The sequence below is a fragment of the Oxyura jamaicensis genome, chromosome 1, assembly GCF_011077185.1.
Source record: "Oxyura jamaicensis isolate SHBP4307 breed ruddy duck chromosome 1, BPBGC_Ojam_1.0, whole genome shotgun sequence".
Lineage (NCBI taxonomy): Eukaryota > Metazoa > Chordata > Aves > Anseriformes > Anatidae > Oxyura > Oxyura jamaicensis.
The window spans coordinates 141,164,318-141,189,518 of record NC_048893.1 but is presented as its reverse complement, the minus strand read 5'-3'; the positions used below and the strand labels follow the sequence as shown (position 1 = coordinate 141,189,518).

Genomic DNA, 25,201 nt, shown 5'->3' with positions numbered 1-25,201 from the left:
ATGCTTCTGTTTTTTGGCAATGACTAATATGACTAATCTTTGGCAATGCTCATTGCATTGATGTAGTACAATATTTGTGTCTCCCCTTTATCCATGTAGCTCAAAAAATCATAAATTTACTTCTGTGCATCCAAATTCAGTAACTTAAAGCTGTAACAGTTTGGGAAAGGTTAACCAATATCTTAGGCAGGAATTTGACATAAGTTTGCCTAGGAAATTTTGGTGTGTAGTCCCACATGAATTAAAATATATGGACCTACAGAATAGCTAGTTTTAGGAAGTATTAAATGTGCCACTACACAAAGCTCTGAGGTAATATGCAGATCTACCACCATGGCTGAATGCTATACACTTCCTCTGACTTGCAGAAGTACCAGAAGCCCTCAATGAACATTTGGCAGTCATTCTTCAAAAGCAAGCACCTAAATTTCACATCTGGGGCAGCAGTTTACGCCTTTCTTCTTTCACTAAAGGACAACCAGAAAATTCAAGGTAGGATTACATAAGGGCTTTAAAAACTTGTATTCATCATCTTGTGAAACTAGAGGCTGCCTGTGACCCTGATCATTTGTGAGATCTGTAACCTCAGCGTTACCACGTCCAGAGTAAATGTTTACCCTATATGTGTGCCTGTCACCATGGAAAAGCCTGGTGAACACACGGGAAGGAATATTTGCAGATCCAAAGGAAAAGCAAGCCCCCACATCTCTTCTTCATACTCATATACAAACCAGGAGTTTGCTTCCAGCAGGCCATTTAATCAGTGGGCTCTGCTAGGCAGCACGGAGATAACCCTCAGTGCTGATAAATGGAAGCTGTTAACCCAATGTAAACATTTGGTAAAAGGAAAACCTAAAAGGCAGAGCATGGAGAGCAGCTCTCCGCACTGGCTTTCTTCAGCCAGGTGCACGAGGGATGGAAATGTGGCTGCCAGGGCTGGCTCCTGAAGGGCTGACCCTGCTGTGAGCTGCTTTTGAGGCCCTTCTCCCTGCTCCACTGTGCCACGACAACATTTTCTGCAAGAAATACAGATTTTCGCAGAGTGGTAAAACTGCTCTGACCGCTCATGCATTGCAATGTTAGTGTGTCTGTGTCACCCGCCCTGCCGTAACTTTTGCCACAGTAATTGTCTGCTTTTGACTTGGCCATCTGGCTTTGATGTCCGAGACCCTGCTATAATGTCGTTCTGCAAATCTGTGAGATCTGGACACCAGTCACTGGAAGGAGGAGAGCAGCTCCCCAGACTTTGCATCCCAGTGGGCAACATGAGACCAGAGTGGTGGGGAAAGGACGAAGCGTGCAAACAACCTGAGGCATGGCAGGTGATGAAAACCCTCTTTTGCCCTCCGTGGTGGCCCTTACCTTCTCGTTCTTCCTCTCTTCAGCCTTGCCGGCGGGGCTGGGGCTGGCAGGGCCACCCAAGGGCCCGCCACCCACCTCGCCATTGAGGTGGGCTGCGCTGACGTTGGGCGGCGTGATGGCGGCGGCGGCGGAGGTGAGGGGGATGAGGGGCCGGGCCCCCGGGGTGGGCGGCTGGTGGCCGTGCTGCGGCGAGACGGTGGGGTGAGGCCGGATGGTGGCGGCCGGCAGGCGGGAGGGCGAGCTGGGCGTCCGCAGCGGCGAGACCGTGGCGGTGGGACGCTCCGGGGCTGGTGCCGGGGGGTGAGCTGCGGAGGGAAGGCAAAGTGAGACCTGGTTCCCCGCCATGCTGCCAGACCCAGCCCCTCGCGTGCAGTCACTGCCATGAGGCTGCCGGAGAGCTGCAGCGCTTAACTTTCACTGAGGATATCTCAGCATGAAAGTGCTTTGGGCAGAATACTCGAAATCCCCCTCCTGGCTGTGACAGGCCTGTCTGCAGACACCTAAATGGACTTTCCTCCTTAGCGGTGCCATAGGGGTACAGCCTTGCTATCTACCTCCATGCATGGAATAAATAAGAAGCCTTCCCAATTTTTTAAATACCTATTCTTATTCCAGCTGGGCTGTTTTCCAAACCACTTTCTAATGTTGTTGTTATTTCGGTGAAATTTTCTGGGGCATTGCAGTGTGGGAGCTAAAGGGTTAGCCCAGATGACCTCGCAGAAGGCAATTACAAAGGGAGGTCTCTTGTTTCAGCCTTAACAAAATGATCAACAGCACATCACTGTGCTGTGCAAGATAAATTAAGCTGGAATCCACTGGAGAGTTTCTGAGATCAGCCTCATCTCTGCTAGCGAGGCCCCTGGGGGACCATGAAGTGCCTTTTAGCCTTGCTTGCCCTGATGAGCACGCCCTGCCTATAACCACCAGGAGCCAGGAATCGGTGCTCAGCTGTTTAATGGTGACCACGACTCACTGCTGAGGTCACCTCCCCAGGGATCTGGGGGCCTGTTGCATGCTTCATGTTTCAAGAAGTGTGACAAAGCTCCAGGTCCGTTCCCACAATGACCTTTCTTTCGACTTCCAGGTTGGTTGACTGCTTAGGTTGCTACGCACACCTCCATTTCAGGTAGGTACAGAGCAGAAGCTGAGTCCACACTCATCCCCCCACTTAAATGATTAATTGGTATGACCGGCTGGAAAACACCCATTTCACAAATAATTTCAAAGTTTCATAATCAGGTTCAGTTCAGCACCATGTGAGCTTTTGAACATTTTTCTGAGGACAACCTATTCACCCACATTGCAGTGGCCTCCCTTGCTGGTCAGGGCATCTACCATCTACCTGGAACACGAAAGCACAGCATCCAGTCATTGCGTACTGCCCATGCTATGCAGAGAACAGATCTAGGCAGCAGACTGTGCTCTTTCTTTCTCATTGCAGCCTGAGCCAGGACAGCTTTCTGGTTGAAGTCTGGTTGAACGACATCCATTCCTGACAAAAAGCTTTAATTCCGACAAGTCAGCTTTTCTTTGACCAAGAAGCATTTTTCTGGAAAATTTCTGACCCTCTCTGATCTGTGGTTTTCTTAAAATTCATCTGAAGGATACATTTTTACACAGGACCAAAAGCAACTACTGGAGTTCACTCAGTGTATAACTAAACAATAATACCAGAACAACTCAAACCACTTTTTAATATATATATATATATATATATTTCTGTTTGTTTCTATGGTTAGTAATGGCACCCATTACCAGGGATTAAAATGGCAAGGCGTGCCATTTGTCACACTTACTACACCAGCTGTGCACTCCTGCAGTCAGGAGGGAATTTAATCCCCCAGCCTTATGCCATATGATACTGAACTTGATGGGCAGGAGATCATCAGATTAGCACCTCCAAAGTTTACATGATTCTCTCACAGTAACTCTCTGACTATACAGCATCTCTTTTTGTTTTTACCGTTTCTCATAAAAATCAAACTATCATTAATTGGTCTTGCAGTGATTTTACCAGGTAGCATGAAGAAGGGCCTAAAAGTTATTATAGACCCCTTTAAGACTATTCTTACTATTATTTACCTTTTCTCCTCTTCCCTGGATTACCAAGAACATATATTGGGAAGTGTAATTCATTTCCAGAGAGCCAGATAGGGCACCACTGGTTATCTTGAAGCAATTCTCTAATAATTTTTCTGTTTGGAGCCTGTGTAATGCATGACCTCTGCTGCCAGAAATCTAATTTTTCTGGGATAGTTAAGCTTGCGGGGTCAAGGTTTTGTACCTCTGGTTGTAGGGAGGAATGTCTTTCCTAATTCTGGAGGAAAAGCACTGTAATGGAATTTCACTACATGTACCTGGATGCTAAAGACTGATTTGATAATTATATTGTGTATCTTACTTTCATATAGTCCTCCATGTTTCCAGACACAAAGGAAACAGAAAGCATGGAAAACAGAAAAAAAAAAAAAAAAAAAAAAAGAGAGAGAGAAAAATCAACTGTGAGCAGGACTCTCACATTTTATTCTGTAATTTCATCTGCTTACTGTTATAATGTATGCCTTTGCTCTGGGATCTCTGGATCTGGACTGTGCTGCATCAAACATGCTATTAATTAGCAATGTTCACTGAAGGCTATTTTTGTTCTACACCACTCATATTTCATTTTGGGTGTATTCCTACATTAGTGGCCTTGTGCAAAATTGATTTGTTACTCATGCATATTGCAAGCCAACAGAAAACGTGATTTGAATACCGTGCCAGCTTCCTTCTCTTGGAAGGCTTTTCAGAAAGTGAATGTGCATTGCCCTGTCCTGCATGACTGTAGAGCCCTTCTGGAAGGGCTGGAGAAGTCCCACGTAGGAGGCTTCAGAGCTGTCTTGTGGCCTGTGGATTACACTGCTTGCTGGCTCCTTGGCATTTTGAGATGTCAGAGTTGACCTGGAAGAGCAGCCTTAAATCTGGGATGCTGCTGGAGGTATGGCACAGCAGCACCGTGGATGGAAGGCGTGAGGTGAAATGATCCATCACCTCGGTTTCGGGGCAGCCCGTCTGCCTGCTGGCATGGGCACAGGACACACCAGGAGCTCCTAAATACTGGGCTGACACAGGTTTGCATGCTGACACTGGGGGCACACAGCACAGAGGCACATCCTACACTGCTTAGCACCCTGCACACCTTGCCCAAGGGGGGACATTTCTGCCATTGCGCCACAGGAGCAGGAGGGCTTTTAACAGTGTGTGGCTTTAGGGGAAAACAGCAGCCCTCTAAAGCTGACAAAAAGAGGATAAACAGATTATTCCCCAGCGTGGCATGGACGGCATGTAAAGTCCTGCCAGTGTTTGCTGAGCAGAGTTTGCCCTGTTCAAGACTCAGATTCACATGTGTTTGATTACATTTTCTTGCCTTTGGCGTGGACTGTGTAGGAGGTGAGATTAGACGGTCATAATGGTCCCTTCTGGCTTCAAAAGGTACGAATCTGTGACTTACACTGTATATTTCTCATCTGGGCCTGCTCTGTTTTGTATCTGAGACCTCAGTTTTCAGCAGTCACAGTCCCTACTGATCTGCCTTTGTAAACACCATGGCTCAAGTCCCTATAAAATATCAGAAACAAAATGCTTTAAATTTTACTATGAAGTTCCACCGCAGGATTTTGTTTTACTTTATTCAACATCAGAGCAGTTTAACACCAGGGAAAGGGGGAATAAATTGTGCTCCAGAAAATTGTGCCGTACATCAAAAAGGAAACCGAGAACGAACAGAGCCCCCCTGGTGTGAGAAGCTCTTATTCCCGTCTCAAAAAAAGGTGGCAGTATTTTCCAGATCTCTTGCTTTATCACTAACACCGGGTCCCGTTCTGCCTAACAAATACCTTTCATCCCTGAAGCCCAATGAAATGCTTCTTAATTTTAAGTCGCACCATTACTTGCTCTGTGATAAGGGCAGTATTTTTCCTTCAGCATGCCAACCGGACTCAGAACTGTTAATCTCCTTAGTATGCAGGGTGCTTCTTTCGCTCAGATAAATTGTATAAATATTTGTAAACACCATAATCTATTCCAGCTGTAGCAACAGAACAATCTGAGAAACACAACGTGGTTCCCAGAGATCAATAGAAGCCCATAAATATTACGAGCAAATAAAACGTACCCTATTCCACATTGACCGAGCTGTGACTGAACTGAGAGCCCGGCGAAGGCAAGCTATGGGGCCGGGCGGCCCGGGGAGGCTGCTGTACGTACCCATCTGCATGGCGTTGCGGGCCTGGCCGGCCGGCTGCTGGGCTGAGTACCTCAAGCAGTTGTTCAGCTGCGGAGAGGCCGCCTGGAGCTGGGGATGCGTCTGAGGCGCCGTGATGGGAACGACCGGCCTGACAGCCGTGGCGGTGGCGGCGGTGTGAGCGGCCCCACCGGGGTGGATGGCTCCGGGAGCCCCTTTGGCTGCCGCCCCGGCTCCGCCAGCCCTGGGCTGCCCAGCTCCCACCGGCACCCTGTGTGGAGATGGAGCAGTGTCAGCACACTGTGGAGACCCCGATACCCAGCCACCAGGGTGGTGTGCACCCCAGTTACTCAGGGGTCTCAACATGACACCCCCTCAGGTATTAAACAGAGCTACGCGCAGTATTTGTACCCTTACAGGATGCGGTAAGCATTGCTGGTGGACATTGTCACCCCTTCACCCTATGGGAAGAAGTGCAGGGTGAAAACAGAAAAAAATTCCCATATATATATATATTTCCTTAAGCTCCTCATCCATCTGAATAGTTTCTAGTGAAACCACAAATCTAAATTCAGAAGAAACGAGTATCACCCAAATGTCATGTTGTGTGCCAGAGGCTATTTTACAGGCAGTAATGGACCAATAATTAAAACAGACTTGGGGATCTTTTCGTAGGACAGAATCTGCATACTGCCCCACAGGGGGAAAAAAGATGGATGGCAGCAACTTTGTGTGTGGCTTTTGAAGGGGACCAAAAAGCAGCAGACTTGGCAGGGGTTGGCTTGCCTGAGCTCTTACCCTACCTGCACAACCATCCCTAGCATAGACTTGCTGCGGAAATACAGAAGGGAAGGGAATGCAGCTGACCTTCCTGAAAAGGAAATCCAAACAATAATCGACCCTTCTTCTGCTGCTCTCTTTAACTGCACGTGTAGCTCTTGTCTCATCTGAGTGACTGGGGAGAGACCTCAGCGGGGAGGAATGAGGCCATGCAATGAGTTCAGCCTAAAGCATGCCACATTCCTCTTACCACTGAGCTGGAGACTCTTTGACCAGGGCAGGAGGACAGCAATGGACAAAACTGCTTGCTGCTTAGCAGCTCTTGCTGAGTTTCTTACTCAGGTTTCTGAGTAATTTCCCAGTAGGAGATGCTATGAAACAGAGGGATCATTTTGTGCTGAACTCTTCTCCTTGGCTGCTCCGTGTGCCAAGGTCCTCTTCGAGGAGAGGGCAGCTAAGGGGACAAGATGCAGAGCAAAATGTGTAGGAAATGGAAATGAGGCAGTGTAGGGGGTGAGCAAGGGAAGAGGGGATAACAGAAAAGGGGCAAGACCAACATACAAGGGTGGGAATGGGAGAACTACTGGGGACCAAAACTGTTGTGTGAGAACAGAGAGAGGAGTAGAGCAGAAAGAGGGAGAATGCTGAAAAATCCGGTGCAATTCAGAGGGCAGGAAAGACTGGCGGAGCAATTCCAAGAAAAAAGTGGCAAGAGGAAGAACCAAATGAGTGAAATTCTGACAGAAAGAGGCCAAAAGACAGGCTGGAAGATATACGCAGAAAAGTGAAAGAAATGAAAAGTGCAGAAGATAGCAGTCCCCTCTGCCCCCTCTCCCCCAAAAGAAAATTATAGGAGGAAAACCAACACTGTAGCGTCATAAAATCCAAACAGGGTTTGCCTAGATTATTATTTTTTAAAAGTCTGATTTTTTTTTTTCTTCAAATTTTTTTCATCAGCCTTCAAGCGGGGAAAGGCTAGGAATCCCACCAGATGGAAATCTCAACTGTCTGTCATCTGCCACGAAGAGCTGGCAGGGTAGGAGCAAGGTTCGGCTGGGGCTGTCTTGGCCATCTGTGCTAGATTGGGTTTGCCAGAAAAGCACGCCTAGCAGTCCGCCGAGGGCTGCCTTCAGGCAAGCAGGCACACCGACAGGTACAGAAACTGTATCTGTGATGCCAGTAGAGCTGGATAGATGCTGGATGTGGCAGATTTTCTTTGCTGCCCTGCCCTGTGCCTGTCTGTCCACCTAGATGGTCTTGCCCGTTTCCCACTGTGTTTCCATTATGGAGCTTATACATCTAGTTCACTGGTCAACTTCTTTTTCTTGGGTTCTGTAGGGAGTGCCAGAAAAACATGTATGAATCTAATCCTCCGCTTTGCTGTCAAAACGAAGGGGAACAAAGTAAGTTGAATGTGCTGCAAATAGGAGATTTTGTTGCTATCAGATTTTTCTTGCTGTTCTCACTGAGGGTGATTTACACAGGAACTTAATTAGCTCACAGGATCATAAATATAACCATAAAGCTGCTTTTGGGTTTTGTGGAAAGGACTTTTGCCCTTTAGCACTTCTCTGTGTCTTGTTCTAGCTGTGACATGCTGCATTTAATAAAGTCTTGCTGATTCAGATCAACAACACTTCAGCACGAACCTCTTTACTAATTAAGAGCTGAAGAGGCACAGAGTGAAGGCAGCCAAGGGGCTCTATAAAATCAGGTAAATACATTTAAGTTGATGAACAGTGAAGCCCCCATGAATTAATGCATTTTTTTATTATTATTATTATTATTTTTAGGACTGTCAGCAGGCTTAGTCATCATCTTCTCATCTGCTCTTAATTTTAGATCTTGCCCAGTCCACATATTACAAAGTTCATATAATCTGAAGATGGAACAAACCTGGAGCGATTTTTCAAGATCAACACTCTCTGAGTGGTGGGGTGCCTTTCTCTGGGAAGGACCAAGAGATGGTGGGGACTCTGTGCATTTGGGAGAGAGCACTGACAGCTCGTGAGAAGGGGCGAGCTTTGCAAACCCAGGGTGGCTCTGAAGGAGAGATGGGCATACACATGGCAACGCTTGCCTGCAAGGAGCAGTGGGGTAAAACAGCTGGGGATACACTCATGAACTATCTCCTCAGCTTGCAGATTATTTCAGAATTGTCAACTTGGATTTCAGAAAAAAAAATAAATAAATTAGATGAGGAGCTACTGCAAAGCAATCCACAAGCATTGCTTGCTTTGTTTAATACTGGTATATGTCCAGTGGTTTTGTCACAATACCAAATCATTAGCAAACAGATCCTGTGTGATAGTAAAAGCTGGGCACATCAGACTTTGTAAAGCTGGGGGTTGTAAATGCCATCTTCTAACAAAACCAGACAAGTCTGAGAGTGTGGATGACTCTGATGCTGCAACCCACAAATCACATTACCCGAGTCTGCAATGAACAATGCTGCCACTGGAAAACTTGTGGTAGGGGGAATGTGATTGAAAAGTGGAGCCGCCTTGTTTTCAGCATCCTCCAGCCACAGAATGCCTCCACCCCATCTCAGGCACCCCCACCCTGGCCGGCGGTCCTCACCTGGAAACAGGTGTCACGTAGTTCCCTGGGAAGACCCCGGACATGCCGCTCCTCAGGGACGTGCCCTTGAACCAGCCGTCCTGGCACTTCTCGATGACCCGGTACATCTCGCCTTTGCGGAGCTCCAGCTCGTCGTTCTTCTGAGGCTTGTAGGCGTACAGGGCCAGGTAGCTGCGGGGAGAGGTCGCACACGAAGAAAGCACACAGCTGACGTCAGCCACCGCCTGTCCCACCTCGACTCCAGCCCCACGGAGCAGAAAGTGAGCAGAAACACTGCTCAGAAAGAGCAGTGGAAAAGGGACATCGTTACAGCAGAAGGAATGGCAGAGAGATCAACTGGGCGCTGAGACAATACGGGAATAGCTAATGAGATTAAAGAGAGGGGGTAATGTAGAGATCAGCGAGACACACTTCTCACCCAGGGTGAAGCCAAACACTGCCACAAAGCGTCACTCAAGAACCTAGCAGGAATTTCAGAAGGAGAAGGCAACTGCAGTCCGAGTAACCAGGGCCCAAACAGGAAGGCTTGTCAAAGCCTAACACCTGGACGAAGCACATGTTCATATCCTTCAGGGCGCAAGCCACCTCCATTGTGAATTTTCAGAAGAAACTTTTCTTTTGGGTAGGCTATTTACAAATGCTTTAGGCAGCTTTTCTTGCAATTTCCTCTGTGCTATTTGTTCTGGCTAGTTTTAGAAGCACCACACTGAACTGTTCTAATCCCTTATGGTAACACTTGTATTGTGTGGGCAAAACAACAAGTGAGGGAGGATGAATTTTACAACAGCATTTTTGTTGACGTAAGCTAAGTGGTAGGATTTGGCTTTGGATGTTTTGTATGCAAGCATACTCATAAATATTTAATGCAGTTCCCAATACGTAGAACTTTTTATTTATTTAATTATAGCTTTTATTTATTCCCTTTGTTTAGAATCTTTCTTTTTATCTTTTGTTTTGTTCTTCTGCTACTACTTCAGGGATGTGTCTGTTGTGAAAATGGCTACAACTTAAAGTCCCTAAAGGTACTCTTTCTGTTTAGAGAGAGCCTTGTTGAAAATTAAGAATGATTGCTTACGCTTTGTGGAATAACGGAAAGTCTGGATAGGATAGCAAGAGTCACATGTAGAACAACATTTCTTTTGTAAATACCTTTTTTTTTTGGTACTGTCACCTTTCTACAAATGCAAAAGGGATTTCTGGCAATTCTTGATCAGGGTTGTGCCTTGAGTTCTTGTTTATTTGTTGCTTTTTTTTTTGTCTCTGTGTCTGACAGGTAGTGCAGAGAGTTTAGGACAAATGGGGAAACAGTTATGGAAGGTGCATTTACACTACAAAGTGCATCAGGATGCTTTTAGGCTCAGGGGTGGTTGAGTAGAGGCTTGCTGCCCACCTTATACTTGCAACTTCATAGTTGCAAAACAGAAATAATGAAAACTATAATCATTGTGATTTTAGACTTGTAGCCAATAAAAATGATACATGGCTTTTTACTTCTACCTCCTAGGAAATATGATTGAGGAATAAATCCTGTTAGTTTTCCTAATTCTCCTTTATGGTGCCAATAGATTTCCTTATTTTTATTCTGAAGGCAGTAAATAAACAGTAGTAATGAGCAGAATATGAAATATTTGGTAACAGCTCCTCAGGGCATCCTTAGGCTGATGTGCCTGACCGTATTCACCATTTGGATAGGGTACAAAGACCCAATCAAAAATTGTATTTCATTAGTCAACAGATGGGAGAAACCATCCTGCACATCTTTTGTTTAGCCTATATAATCTGTATCATCAGGTGGTCCCAGGCAGGTCTGTTGTTGTTCACCTGATGGAAAACCCGAGGCTACATACGAACTGCAGAACATTAAAATGCATCACCCTGACATGAAATAAGGTTACATGCTTCAGTGCTAATCCTTCAGCACAGTGCTGTGCTAGGACATAACAGAAAGTGCTAGGAACTGTGCTCACTTAAGGGAGTAAAAAGAGTGGCTTTGGCTATGTCTTTTTAAATTGCTGCTTCAATATGGCTCGTATTCATGAGCTATGAGCAAAGTAGGAGTCAAGGAGAGAGCATTATAGACTGTTACACTCACTTGGGCCTTTTCCCAAGGGGCTATATGTAATAATGTAATTTACAGATTGAGGTGTTGGAAGAAGGTGTAAGGAAAATTACCCTAAGATAGGTGGATCGTAGGCTGCTTTGCCTTGCAGCTGACCCCAGCTCTCCTATGAGTTTCTTTCTGTTCCTCCCTGCTAATTCCCCCAGCTCAGCCTCCTGTAAGCCTGAATAACCAATAAGCACATACTCAGGACAGAGAACCAAAATCCTTGCTGAGACTGAAGGAAGATGTACAATAGCCCAGCCTGGACTCCATGCCAGAGCCAGCCTGTCTCCGTAATACTAAACCAACAAAAACTGTGTGTGATAACCCTGCAGTAGGTCCCTGGGACAACAACGGAGGCAATCAGCGCTTTCTCAATGGACCATGTGAAAAATGTCACCAGCCAACTCTCCATGGCCAAGATGAAAGTGATGGAACAACGATCTGTAACCCTGGAAGATGTAATTATTCTGGGCAATGTGAAACAGTGAGACTAACAGGGAGAATGAGCTAGAGGAAGCCAAATCTTCATAAAAAGTTCCCTAAAAAATGCCTATGCAAGAAAATATCTCCCACTCTTGGCTTTGGGGAGCTGCCCGTGACTCCAGTTATAATGCAAAACCCCCATGGCTCTGTCTAGGACTGTGCTTCTCTGGGTCTGGTACAGCCTTCAGAGAACACTTCCTCTTTGGCTGGAGCTTGGCTTGCAAATGCAAAATGTCAGACTGGATTACAAGGATGCTTCCCAGGGGAGAGAGGACAGGAGAAGTGTGGGAGGGAGCAGGGGAGGCTCGCTGAGCCACAGAGGCAGGGGTATTGCCAGCCAGCTGGCAATTGGCCTGATTCAGCAGCTAAATACCAGAAATACTGCTGATTATGGCACCATTTGAAATAATTTTTTGCCTCACTCCGTGTCACACAGGCCCCGCGGGGTGGCTATAGGGTGACGGTGTGAGCTCTCCACAGTGCAGCCGGTGATGTTGGGTGTCCCCAGGTATGCAGACCTCACTTTGGATCCAAAAAACTATTTTACCTTGGATCTGTTCCAACTCCCCTATTCTCCTTAAAGCAGTTTTCCTATGTTACTTTAAGATTTTATTTCTGAATTCAGATATCATTTTACTCATATCATAACACTGGTATTCACGCGTATGTGTGTTTATATAGCTCTCCTGCTTATATAAAGCATATGTGATCAGAGGAAAGGGTTGAGTAGCTTGACAGGTACCAAATAAGCCAACTGGACTCAGAGAGATTTATTATAATGAAGCCTATCATTTTTGTTCTGTACCTAGTCAACCTTCTGTTCTTCCACATACCATTTAACAAGCTCCTATGCCCATGATACTCTTGCACTTTAAACGTTCACTAGATGCCTGTGTTTATGGTACTGAAAAAAAATGTAATTGGGTCATTTTTTTCTAGTTAATGATGAGCGTATCAGGTGTTTGATTGCCTAGGACTACACCTTTGTAAGAGCTTTAGCTGAAGGAAGAAGCTCTCTCTAGCTGAGAGGCATTCTGTTTGCTTCACAGTGATTCATGCAGCTGTAATAAATATACCAGGAATCTAAAAGGGCTCATAGAGAAAGGGGAGTCTTGCTTTTCACGACTGTTTTTTCAGACTTAATGGGCACTGGGTCATGTAAGAAATCATGGTGTCTCTCTTCTCAGAGTGCTCCTGAGCTGAGATTCAGGCTTGCAGATTTCAAACACATGCACACACAATTGGAAGCAAAGAGTCAGCAGTGAGTGAAGTGAGCTGTCTGCTTACATATTGAGGGGGAGCTGGACCTTCGGTGGTATCCCCTGATCTCCAATTATTGCACTTGTCCTTGGACCAGCCACTGTTCCAATTGAAGAGGAATCCTGAAATATTCAAGGAAGAACATATAAGGATTAAGGTGAAGCCCACTGTTTCCTGAAGTGTTATAGGGTGAAGGCACAGAGGAAAAAAAAACAAACACAACCTTTATCAATTCCTGGGCTCTCTACCTTCATAATTCTGCATTAAAGAAGACATCTTTTAGCCTTACACATTCCAGAAATACATTTTTGACACAAGGGATATTAGCTTATTAACTGCATTTCCATGTACCTGTCAGAGAAATTCAGTTATCCCCTGCACACAAATCCTAAAAGTTCTAGAAAGCAAAACTACTTGAACTGCTTTGTAAAACCAGCTCAACATGTACATCTCTGCAGCACTACCTTCTTTGATAAAGGTAACCTTTTCCCTCAGTAGCTTGTTTTTTCATTTTTTTTTTCTCCTTTCATCAATGACTTACAGATCTATGGAGAAGATACTATTCAACTTCCAAAATGCAGTCTCATCTCTGTATATGGTTTTTGTCCTTAGAAATACTCTCCTTGAGGAAAAGAGGCAGCTGACAGCACAACCCAAAAGTAGTATCAGGAGTATCTCTGAATGGAGAAACTAGGAGTCTGCTACTCTTCTACCACATCAAATATATCACCTCTCTCATATAGGGAACCAGGCAGATATGTTTTCCAGCTAGTAATGTTGAAAGACAAATCTAAATGCAATCATTCTATTTTCAAAGTTAATGCTGAGCCAAAGTATGCAGGGCAAAATCTTTTGAGTTGTCTCATCAAAGTTCCCACTCATCTATGAAAAAGATGAATTCTGTCTGGAAACCTCCTCTGAAGTAACGACAGGAGCAGTAGCAACAGGTCTTTTCTGCAAATACAGGATGGAGTTGGGCTGATGGGACTTGCAATGGTTTACTTGAGCAAAAGGTTTTTATAGGAAGTCCAGCCAAATGCTGAATGCACGTCCGTACGTAGAATGGATCCATAAAGTAGTATTCAAAGTTTATGTACCAACTGCAGGTTCAGACAGAGCCTCTTCCATACAGCAAATAATCTGAGTGGTTCACAGACCTCCAGTGCAGCTTTTCTGTTTCCAAATGCTATCTAACAAACAGTAAATATTGATCTACTTTGGGAACAGAAACATAGGGACATTTTTTGCACTTACAAATGACACCGAATTAAGCCAAGACACACATTGCTACTTAATTAATGGATTTCAAGGTCACCTCATTCCAGAGAAGCCCACATAATTATTACAGTGTCATGTCTCGATATTGCACTGTTAATTTATATTGCTCTGCTGAATATTAACACAGTATCATTAAGGAATCAGGCAGCAAACTATGAAGGCTGCTCTGTGATTCCACAGCTTTTGGCAACAAGCAGCAAGCTGTCTCCTCTCTCACCAATATCTATGCTCCATCATGAAGTTGTAGTGACAAGTACATCTCCTTTTTCTCATTATTTCCCCTCACTTTCTGGCTGCTTGCTCGAACCAAGGAAGGTTCCAGGCAGCTCTTAGTCCTATGTGTAAAAGTAAGCATTCTTTCCAGTTCCGTGACTAAGGCTCTATTAATCCTGCCTGTCATATCAGTGAGATAATATCAACCCACCCAAAAATGTTAGGGATAGCTGGAGCGTGATCCCTCACTCATTATTTTGAGCTTGTTAATGGGGTTAGGGATCGAGGAAGATGCTGAGCAGAGAGGCATGGCAAATGCCTCACCCAAGAGGCAAGTGAGAAACCAGCTGGTGCAAAGTTTTTCATGTTGTGCCAACTGTACGTCCACTCAGAGCTGGAGAAACTGCCTCCAAAACAGCAGAAAACAGATCAGAACCCGCCCTTTTCTGGTATGACAAAACACTTCATTTTTACCTCACATGAAAAGCTGGAGCTGAGTGAACAACCTCAGGGCGAACTGTATATGCAGACAAGATCTCAGCAGTGTAGGACACGTGCTATCCTTTCCTGAGCTCATACGGTCCTCTCAAGCCCGGAGAGCAGCATTGCTGCGTTAGCATCAGCCATTCACTTGTTTGCACTGACGCTGGTGGCCTGTGCATCATCTATATGGCTAGAAGCACGAGCCCAAACGCTTCTTATTTGCTGTTATGCTTGTACTAACATACAGGCCTAGGGATTAAGACATCATATAATTGTCAGTTAGCGTTGCTTGATGACAGTGTTGCTTTCTTCCCTTGACTAATCCCGAAGAAATCTCTGTAGCCCTCTACGTTCTCTACCCACTTGACAGTCAGTGTCTTGCCTGCAATCTGTCGCTGTAATATTGCTGCATCTGGCGCTACCCTGGACCCTACAAACAAGTGCATACAAACTCTAAATCAGTGCCTGCTTCCTCACCGTGCTTCAGTTTTTCCTTAGCTGCTCCCCCCACAGCCTTTGGCACGATGGGTTACCTGCCAGCCTGCCTCTGCCCCTGATGGTCATCACCAGATTTCGCTCCACAGGACCCACTGGCCTTCCACGGCACCGAATCCACAGACTGACTTCTGTGAGAGACGTGGCTGTTATTTTTTCATACTTTTGATTACTTTGTGGAAGCTTTCCTTTCCCCTTTCCCTTTGCAGGGTGTATGTGGGTCCCTGCAGCTGCTGGTAACACTAACAGCCCTCCTGGAGCACACAGCAGGCCTTCCTCCATCACTGCAAGCAGCAGGGCTTAGTTTGTTTTCCTCCTTTATTTAGCCCTGGAGCCAGGTTGTAGTTTTGCTATTGTGATCTAAGGAACAAGGTACTAAACACGCCCTCCTTTCTTCTTCATCTGCTACAGGGAATGGGAACCGGAGGCAGTGCTCTGATACTTTGTTCTCTGTTGGATACCTTTAGGAAGGTCCATGTGCCACATCCATCCTTTCCCCTCCTGATTAGGAGGACATTTACCCTAACGTTGGTGTGCAGCTTTCTGAACTAGACACTGCCAACTCTCGTCCCAGGTACTTAGGTTGCTAAACAGCCAAATCTGACTTCTTAGCAGGCATCCTCCGAGTACCACTCACCACGCCTGATGCTCTCAGCTCAACAACAATAGCTCTCCTCTTCCCCAGGTCAGTCTGGGCCCAGCTGCCAGCCAGCTGGAAAAGCTCCTGCCCAAAGGCACACTGAGGACACCTCCACACCAAGTCCTGTTTCTTCATACCCAGTGAAGGGACTAGAAAACAAGACTTGAAGAACAGCTGAGGGAGCTGGGGGTGTTTAGTCTGGAGAAGAAGAGGCTGAGGGGAGATCTCATCGCTCTCTACAAATACCTGAAAGGAGGCTGCAGCAAGGACAGTGTCAGACTTTTCTCAGGTGGCAAGTGACAGGACACAAAAAAACAATCTCAGGTTGCTCCAGGGGAGGTTTAGATCAGATATAGGGAAGAATTTCTTCACAGAGAGGGTGGTCAAGCATTGGAGCGGGCTGCCCAAGGAGGTGGTAGAGTCGCCATCCCTTGAGGTATTTGAAAGACGTGGGGACATGGCACTAAGGGACATGGCTTAGTGGTGGCACTCAGGGTGATCTTGAAGGTCTTTTCCAACCTCAGTGATTCTGTGATGTGCAGCCGAGGTACATCTCTGTACCATGGAAGGCTAAATCCTGAGTAAAACCCCCAGATGACTCCAATAAAACTTTTAGATACTTAAATAAGTAATGGCATCAGCCATTGTTCAGGTTGCATCCGAAAGGAAGAGACCCACAGCTAGCTGACAAGACTGAACTTTCCAGGCGACTGTGCAGCCTGAGGGTCGACATTTCCTGGTGGGAATGAATAACACGACTTCCTCAGGAGTCACTGAGATGTGTCTAAGCTCAGGCGGGTCTCATTCCTCCTCCAGCTGGTAAGTATTATTTACAAGAGAACTACAGCAGCATCAAAACAAATCACACTTTAATGTATATGTAATGATATATTTCTATTACAGTTTATAGCATATACCCCTGAGTAAATAATACGCTGCTGAGAAGTTGCTGCCTCTTGTGTCAGCCCTGACATATATTTAAAAACAACCAGCCTGGCAAAACATTACTGACAAGCCCAGAGAGACCAGGAAAATTAAAGGTAATAACCACTCATCTGGGCTGAAAGTTCATTTCAAATTCATTGCCTTTCTCTCTTCCCATCCATACTTCTACGAAAGCACGAAGATCAGTGCTCTGGACTTCCAGCATAAACTATCTTTTTCTCTCCATTGGAGATTCGCTTTAGATTTTCACTGGTACTTTAAGGCCATATTTGTGGCTTAATTTAGAAAGACATGGTGCCTACGGGGATTAGGGAAGTGTCTTGCGAAAGCACGGGACTCAGACTTGGAGGGGAATAGAAGTCATGAAGACAGTGATAAAAGTAGGAGTGGGGTACGGTGATATTGCAGGTTGCAGCAGCCTTCACAGAAAAATAATTGCTGCTGCTATCAGACGAACGTTCTTATCATTGAGAAAATCACCAAGCAGAAATCTCTATTTTGACTTCAAAGCGAATCCAGCACTGTCTCACCATGGGGCACTTATCACATTCATTAATTCACAGGAAAAATTCTTTTAATGTCATGAATGCATATTTACAGCTTACTTTAAATTTCTCTTTAGCATTACTTAATAATAAGAGAAAAACACTCAAACATTCAACTCACATAGGCCGATATACCGTCCTCTGAAAATACCACAAAAAATAGCCTAATGGTCTTTAAGATTCCTGTGACTTGTTTCTCTAATTCACTGACTCCATAAAACAATGACGCTGGCAATCACTTCAGGCCTTAATGTTCCCAGAAATAATGTATAAGCACTTAATGCATGGCGGTGCCACCCAGTATTGATGAAAAGTGTTACACGCAAGATCAAATAGCCTCATCAAATGCTAATTACCAAAGCGGGAGCAGAAATGGACTTTCCAATTCTAAAGTAAGACTTTCTCTTCCTTAATGGTATGTGTGTAAAAACAAACAAATGTGCACGACGGCAGCTGCAGCCGCGTAAATTCCTTCCTGCAAAAACTGGAGCTAAATTTCCCTAATTTAGTATTTACTGAGAGGTTCTTACAGCCTGTGAGTGACTATGGCTGGGGATGGCGGTGAGGCAGGATATTACGCCAGCCTGTTCTAGCACCACATTGGCCCCGATTATTTTTTGGTTCATAATAGGTCAAAAGTTCTAGACCATGTCTTCTGTGAATTGGAGTTACTCACGGAATTACAGAGGGCTGGAAATGTCACATAAATGCATTTCCTGAGCTTACATTTCCACTATCTTGCAGTCTAAGGATGGTTGTAAATTGGAGAGAGGAGCCCAAATATTTTTTGTCGTCTTCTTCCAAATGTTCATCTGACATTACCATCCATAAGAACGCTGATTATTCTGGTTTGCAGCTTCTCAGTTTCCCCAAATGAGGCTTAATTAAGCATTATGTGGATGAGCATCATGAGAATTATATTTTATTCAGTGTTGTTTCTCAATCAGAATAACCCTTTAGGCACTAAGCACTGGTGTCTAGCTCTCCCCTATGGGCGTTTAAATGGTTTTATAGTAAATAGATTCTTGCAATTTGGGGATCAAACAACATAAAAAATCAAAGGAAGAGAAACAGGAAAGCTTAAAGTGAAGGCTTGACCTCTAAAACATGTTAATTTTATCCCGAGTTCATAATTACCCTCTTGATAATTGAACAACAAACTCATCAGGATCCTGTGCAATGGCTCCTGTAGGAAGTCCCCCTCCAGGGAGATGGTAGCAGTAAACAAATAAACAAAAACCCCACACGGACAAAAAGGGAAAAATACACACTGCAGTCACTTCTGCTAAAATGTCATGCATGTACACACGGAGTGTGTCAGATGGACTGCATTTTGTGGTGCAGTGTAAATACCAAGAGGCTGCCTTGCTTGCTCTTGAGTCTTCCAAATCAGTAGCTGACTGGCAGGTAGCGTGAAGCCTCAGGATTCGCCCTGTGCAAAAATTATTTCAGTGGTAAAATGTTTTTGGGTTACTACCCTGAGGAGCATCTGGAAAAAAAAAAGACCTTGTTTTTGTTTTACAGGCAAGAGGATTTCATGCACAGTTGAATAAACACCCTTCTAAAGCACAGCCTTCTCTGCCTCGATCCAGTCAAAATTTAGATTTTGTGGTTCTTGAAAAATCTTTCAAAATGTATTTGTGATGAGACAAATTACAGGATAAAGAGAACCCATTGTTTCTATGCTGGGAGTTTCTGAAAGGCGATTCTGCTTTGACCTGGATTCTCAGTAGCTTATGTAATCGGTCAATAGATTTAGTCAGCTCATCTGTTTCATTTGCAGCAGTTTTGACAAATAATGTAATATATCCTAATACACACAGAGCATATTTAAAGACCTACTGGTAGCTATAAAAAATTGAAGCTTGCATGCCTGCCCAATAAAAAACCCCAATTCCTTCCCACCTCCTAACTCCAACAAGAGTTCTCTATAAAGTTATTTAAAATTGACGTGCGACAAATAGGCAATGTTTAGCTCCGGGTCTAAATAATTTAGAGTGGAGCTGGGAATATACAGAGACCAGGGAGCAGATTTGGTTAGACTTCAGCCAAGTCTTACACTGCTTTCATGACATATTTGGATCTAAATGACAGAAACACAGGTGGGACAGACTAATATTACTTCTCTTGACATTTTTGACCAGTGCAGCCTCCTGAGATAGCTGCCATTTGTTTCAGCTGTCCAAATCTCATTACTGGATGTGCAGCCCATTGTCATTTGCAGCTGACAGCGGAGCAGGCTGGATACGATTTGGAATCCAGACCAGAGCTGAAAACACCTGAATTTCTCTTATTTTCTCAGAGCCTGTTGTACGCTTGAAAATTCCAGGTTGATAGTTAGTCTTTGGATTTTAAATGTAATCTGTATGCTTCTCATGGTCGGCACATTTAGGCTGTCAGCCAAAGCTCAACCAGAGTTCTGCTATTACATTTTCTCAGCTAAAATCCAGCGCCCCTAAATAACTGATAAGGAGTCACACTTCCGAATGATTTATACGGGGAGGCACTTCAAGGAAGGTTTTTCATTTCACATGCTGTCACTGCTCGGGACTGGGAGCGTGCAAGACATTGTTCTCAGCTTTTCTTGAACATGCAGCCTCCGGTTAGGAGCCTGTACTGACACCCGCAGATAGAAGCGGGTTTCCTGTGCGTGGTGATGAGTTGTTCAAAGCGCTCACACCACAAGTTCCTCCTGCCAGGAGGATCCTTTCTTTCTTCCTCTCTCAGCTGTTGTCCTGGTGCGCGCAAAGCCACACTTCATTATTCATGAGGCGCATTTTCTCCCCCAAACCAGGGGATTTGGAGCACTACTGACCTCTGACCTTTCCAAATAGCAGGGACGAATAATTCATAAGGGGTGAAAATGGAAGCAGGACCAGCCACCTGAGGCCTAGGCAGGATTACTGTCCAGGGGGGAATTTCCCTCCTCTTCTGGGAATCTCACTTACAAGTGGTTACTCCACACCCGCAGCCTAATTCAGCTTATGCTCCATCACAGGCCCGCGGAACTACTTACATCTTCAATAAAAATCTGTTTTGCCAGCATGATGGGGCGTTCTGCATGACGGGCAGACACTATCACCTTTCAGATGGAGGTCTTACATTCGCTGAGTGATACTCGGCATGCAACAAAAAGCATACAACCAGCAAATTTGGCTGCAAGCAGAATGAAGACCCCAGCATTGCCCTTTTGTCAATAAATGCTTTGTATCCTGACTATTGTGGTCCTCCAGTCACTATTTCATCCAGCTGAGGTGGTCTGAAGTTGATCCTTCTATCTTTGAGCATCCCTAGGTTGGCAGTCAATTAAGGTATTTTTTTAGACTCTCAAAATAGCATCTTGGCTTTTTGGAACCAGCTGGGTTGGTTCTGCTTACAGAACAACGAACACATTATCAAAGGCAAGCAGTCCACAATTATTGAATTAATGACATGCAGAAGTACTTTCGAAGCATGGGAGTTCGTACTCTGGTCTGCATGTCAGTGCTCGAGATGCATAAATCCGTGCCCTCCTGGAGAAGCAGGAGGCTTATTATAGTCTGACAACTCATAAAAACAAATAAAAACATGCCAGCTCTGCATGTGTCTGGTTTCAATTCACAAACGCTGACAAAAGCCACAGGAATATAGTACTATGCATGAACTCGCTTTTAAGGGGTGGAATATATTCCACATTTACTGAAACTTCTAAAATTTGCACTAGATTTTAAGTTCCTGCAGCCTTCAAAGTCTCTGTTTCCTCTCAAGACAGCAGAGAGCAAGCAGGTGCTCCAGATGGAGGTCTGCAGGGGAAATGGATGTCAGTATTAGGAACAGGGTTTCACCAGGCATGGGTAAGTTGCCTGAGGTAGGGTAGTGGATGCTGTGCAGGAACTTCTGTGATTGAATTCTCCTTGCTCAAAGAATAGGCTGTAGGAAAAAAAAAAAAAAAAGTGTGTTGGACTTTTAAAAAAGGTAGAAACCCCCTGGGTTTCAGCTCAACACCGATCCTGGCTTGAACCAAAGAAGCTCATAGCTACTAAACTGAACAAAATTCCTTTATTTCTCTTTACGAGGAGATCCTTTTGAATAAGCAGTGATAAAGTGCCTGGAAATTTCAAGGACATGAGATAAAGACACACTAACACAAATTTAGATTCTGATGGTGAAAGGAAAGGCATAAATTTGCTAGGCAGTCAGCGCTGAAACTGTAAATTTGATGTTTCCCCCTGTAAAAATACACTTTGGCTGAATTTGCTGCTGCAAACCAGCAGGGGCATGAGATGGTTACAGAGAGGACCACTCGAGGGCTGTGAGGACGATTTGCTGGGCAGACAGGGGAGGAAAGAGAAGGTGAGACATCTTCTTGTGGCTGAGCTCATGGGTCAGTTTGGCAGCTGAAAAGCATTTGCCAAGTGCATTTCAGAACAAAAACAACCCGAAGACAGGACTCTTGCTGCCCTGAACACCTCGGTGTGACACCTCAGGTGTCCCCTGGTTGTGGTATTTTGGCTGGCGTTCAGACACACTTGAATAAAACGAAAGTGCTGAGCTGATCTTCTGTCTGAGGCTGTAGCAGCGTTAATTGTTTCAGAGCCATGTCAGGTCTCAGTAGATGGCAGAGAAGGAGCTGAATTTACGACATTTTGATTTTAAATGTATATATAATTACAGGCTTAATAGACACATAAATATAGCTGCACAATTTCAGTGCTCGTTTTGTGAGAGGCAAAGTCTGGACTCTTTGCAGACCTGTCTAAGAAGGTTAAAAGCAGGTGAATTCATGTTGGTAGCTCGTGTGATTTTACTGCAAGTCTTAGAGCAGCGAGACATTTTTCTGAAGGCTGCTCCTACGGTCAGGAGAATATAATGAGAATGTCAGCTCCACTTTTTTTTTTTTTTTTTCCTAATAGATCTATATTCATAGCAAAGTTTGAAAATTTAAATTTTTAAATCCCTCAGACCAGACAGAAAATAGTAAGACGCCTAAACGCAGACATACTTATTCATACATGCAAATGCCACTCTTGAGGTGGCTGGGTCCTTTGGGCTGCAATAATGCATTTTGACAGAGGGAAACATCTTTTCACCGAGGCTGATCCCTCTCACCAAGGCTCTTCTTCCCCTGCCTGGATTCTGGCTGTGACTGTTTCGGCCAGCAGTGATTGAGGCACCTCCCCAGCTGCCTTGCCTGCAAGCCTGGGGCAGAAGATCCCCAGACCGGAGCCACAGCACTGTCCCCCTGTCCGTCTGTCACCACTGGAGGGGCTTCACTGTCTCCCAGCCCTAGCTGAGCTTTGCACAGCGACACAGATGTCTGCGGTGAAGGACCCAACCAACCTTCCTTTGGGTTGGGTTTCAAAACATCTAATGGGGAACACGGGCCCCTTCTTGTCCCCTACCACTTGTGCTCAAACACTACAGAGACCTGTGAAATGAATGTGCTTTTTTTTCACAGCTGTTGTTCTGCCAAAGCAGGGGAGAGTAATTAAGGCACTTGCTGCTTTTCCGTCTAATTTTTGTGGTATGCTAGCTTAGACCGAGTCTTCACATGACTCTGGCACAGGGTGTGCACGCTTTTCTCCTCGGCTAGTACAAGAACAGAAAAGCCACAGGCTGTCACATCTCTGCAAAGTCCAAATGTGTCACTTCAAGTGCCAAAAACCTGGGTGTCATTTACTTGACGAGCCTGGGACCCTCGCTCACATCTAGAGCTCGCGCTGCGCCGCAGATGTCCCAAGATGTACATCTTGGCACGCGTGCTGCTTCATGCGGGGCCATATCCTCACCTTCACACTCCTGCTGAGGGCTGAGAGGAGGCGAAGACCCCCACAGCAGCCCCGTGGCACATTGTTTTGGCTGCCCTGTGGGCAGACCGTGTTGTGTTTGGGTTGTCTGTGCATTAGCAAGCAGTGCAGAACGAGAGGGGCTGTTCTGTAGAGGGAAGCTGAGGGAACTGAGGACCTGATGCCCCTAGGAAATGCATTTTAGGGCTTTTCACTTCAGGTCTGCTCCAAGTGCACCGCAAAGCACGGGTGGGTGCTTCGCTTCAGATGTGCACGCCTGGTCCTGATAGTGCAACTGAACCCTGTGTTTTTTCAGGTACTTTTGTTTTAGAAGGAGCTAATCTGCACACACCATGCATAGAAGACTCTGCAGGAAGGCCAAGGCAGAAGAGGTTTGGGATTAACATTATTTTCCACTTTCTTCTGTGCCTTCAAACTGCAAATTACCACTTGCATTTGTTGTCTGCAGAAACAGCAGGTGTTTGCATGGGATTTCAGCATGTCCCTGGTGGGCTTTTCTCCTGCTTTTGCTTCTCCCTTGGCAGCAGTGGTCCAGAAATCCCTTGAAATACCAGATCTGCAGGTATTCTCGAGGGGGGAAGGAGGGAATGGCCTGCACAGCCAGCACACGTGCTTGTTTGAAACCTTGATGAGTGTTTCTGAACAGCAGCTACTAGCCAGGTACCAGCTACTTGCCAAACTGCAACACACTTGTTTGTCTTCCAGTGACCTATAGGGAAATATTTACCCTACCATTGTTTTTTGTCCCTGATGCGTACCAAGCACGTGAATTTCATACCGGTAGCGTTACCCTGTTGGGAGCAAATACAGTCTGGAGTAAGGATAACGGGATCACTCAAGATTATCTCTTTCTATAACAGAAAGTGATGAAATATAAGCTGCAATACTTTGCAGTTCAAACAAACTGTATGATCGCTTAAAAAAATGTATTCATTATTTTAAGTCAATGGTTTATTTCCAGAGAAGAGGAAGAAAGCTGGTAAAAGGGATGGAGGGCATGTCCTGGCAGGAGGGGCTGAGGACACCTGGGCTGTTCAGTCTGGAGAAGAGGAGGTTGAGAGGCGACCCCATTGCTCTCTGCAAGTCCTGAGGTGGGGAAGCACAGAGAGAGGTGTTGGTCTTTGCTCCCTGGTCACCGATGTCAGGGTGAGAGGGAATGGCTCAAAGCTGTGCCAAGGCAGATTCAGACTGGGCATTAGGAAAAAATTGTTTACTATGAAGGTGGTCAAACACTGAAACAGGCTTCCTGGAGAGGTGGTTGATTCCCTGTGCCTGTCAGTGTTCAACAGGCATTTGGACAATGCCCTCATTAATATGCTTTACCTTTTGGTTAGCCCTGAAGTGGTTGGACTTGACAATCTTTAGAGGTCCCTTCCAGCTGAACTGTTCTGTTCTGTTCTAAATCAAACCTAAAATTATCTGGCCTTATTCTCCAGCTCGACACACCTGCCCACTCATTAACACATGGTTGGGAAACACCGAGGCAAAGCCCTGCCAGGTGAAAATGACAGCACTTTGCTCAAGCACAGGTCCCCTTGGAAGAGGCCATGCCCCCAGCCTTACCTGGGCGGGCGCGCTGGAGGAGAGGTGGGCCAGGTCCCCGATCCTGGCGGCCGCCCGCGGGTCGCTGGAGCTGATGAGGACAGGGGCGCTGATCTCCATGGAGTGCCGGTTGCTGGCAGCCTGGGAGGACTTGTGGGTCATGCTGAGGGCGGTGAAGGAGTGCCGCTTCTTGGCGTTCTTCTTGCCCTCCACCTGCCGTGGGGCCGACACCACTGCCCCCGCACCGCTCGGGGTGGGACATGGGCCCAGACCCACCGCCGCGGCCGGGTCTGGCGGCACCTCGCAGCCAGCAGCAGCTGCTGAGCACGTCTTGTCCATCTCGATGAGCTGCTTGGCGGAGTCGTTGAGCTGAGTGCCCGGGAAAAGGGACAGAGGAGGGGGAGAAAGAAAAGGAAGAAGAGGAAGAGAAGGAAGAAAGGAGAAGGAGAAGGAGAAGGAGAAGGAGAAGGAGAAGGAGAAGGA

The 25,201-nt window shown here is 45.6% G+C and overlaps 1 protein-coding gene across 1 annotated transcript in view; it reads right to left on the bottom strand.

Moving 5' to 3' along the window:
• The window catches only part of SH3RF3 (SH3 domain containing ring finger 3), a 238,048-nt gene that overhangs the window by 31,148 nt on the left and 181,699 nt on the right, over nucleotides 1-25,201 (bottom strand). The window contains exons 5-9 of the mRNA XM_035335431.1: nucleotides 24,740-25,087; nucleotides 12,819-12,913; nucleotides 8,945-9,115; nucleotides 5,608-5,855; nucleotides 1,363-1,667 (exon numbers count right to left, since the gene is read on the bottom strand). Of these exons, the coding sequence (XP_035191322.1) occupies nucleotides 1,363-1,667; nucleotides 5,608-5,855; nucleotides 8,945-9,115; nucleotides 12,819-12,913; nucleotides 24,740-25,087 (1,167 nt within the window). The remainder of the gene's footprint in view (nucleotides 1-1,362; nucleotides 1,668-5,607; nucleotides 5,856-8,944; nucleotides 9,116-12,818; nucleotides 12,914-24,739; nucleotides 25,088-25,201) is intronic.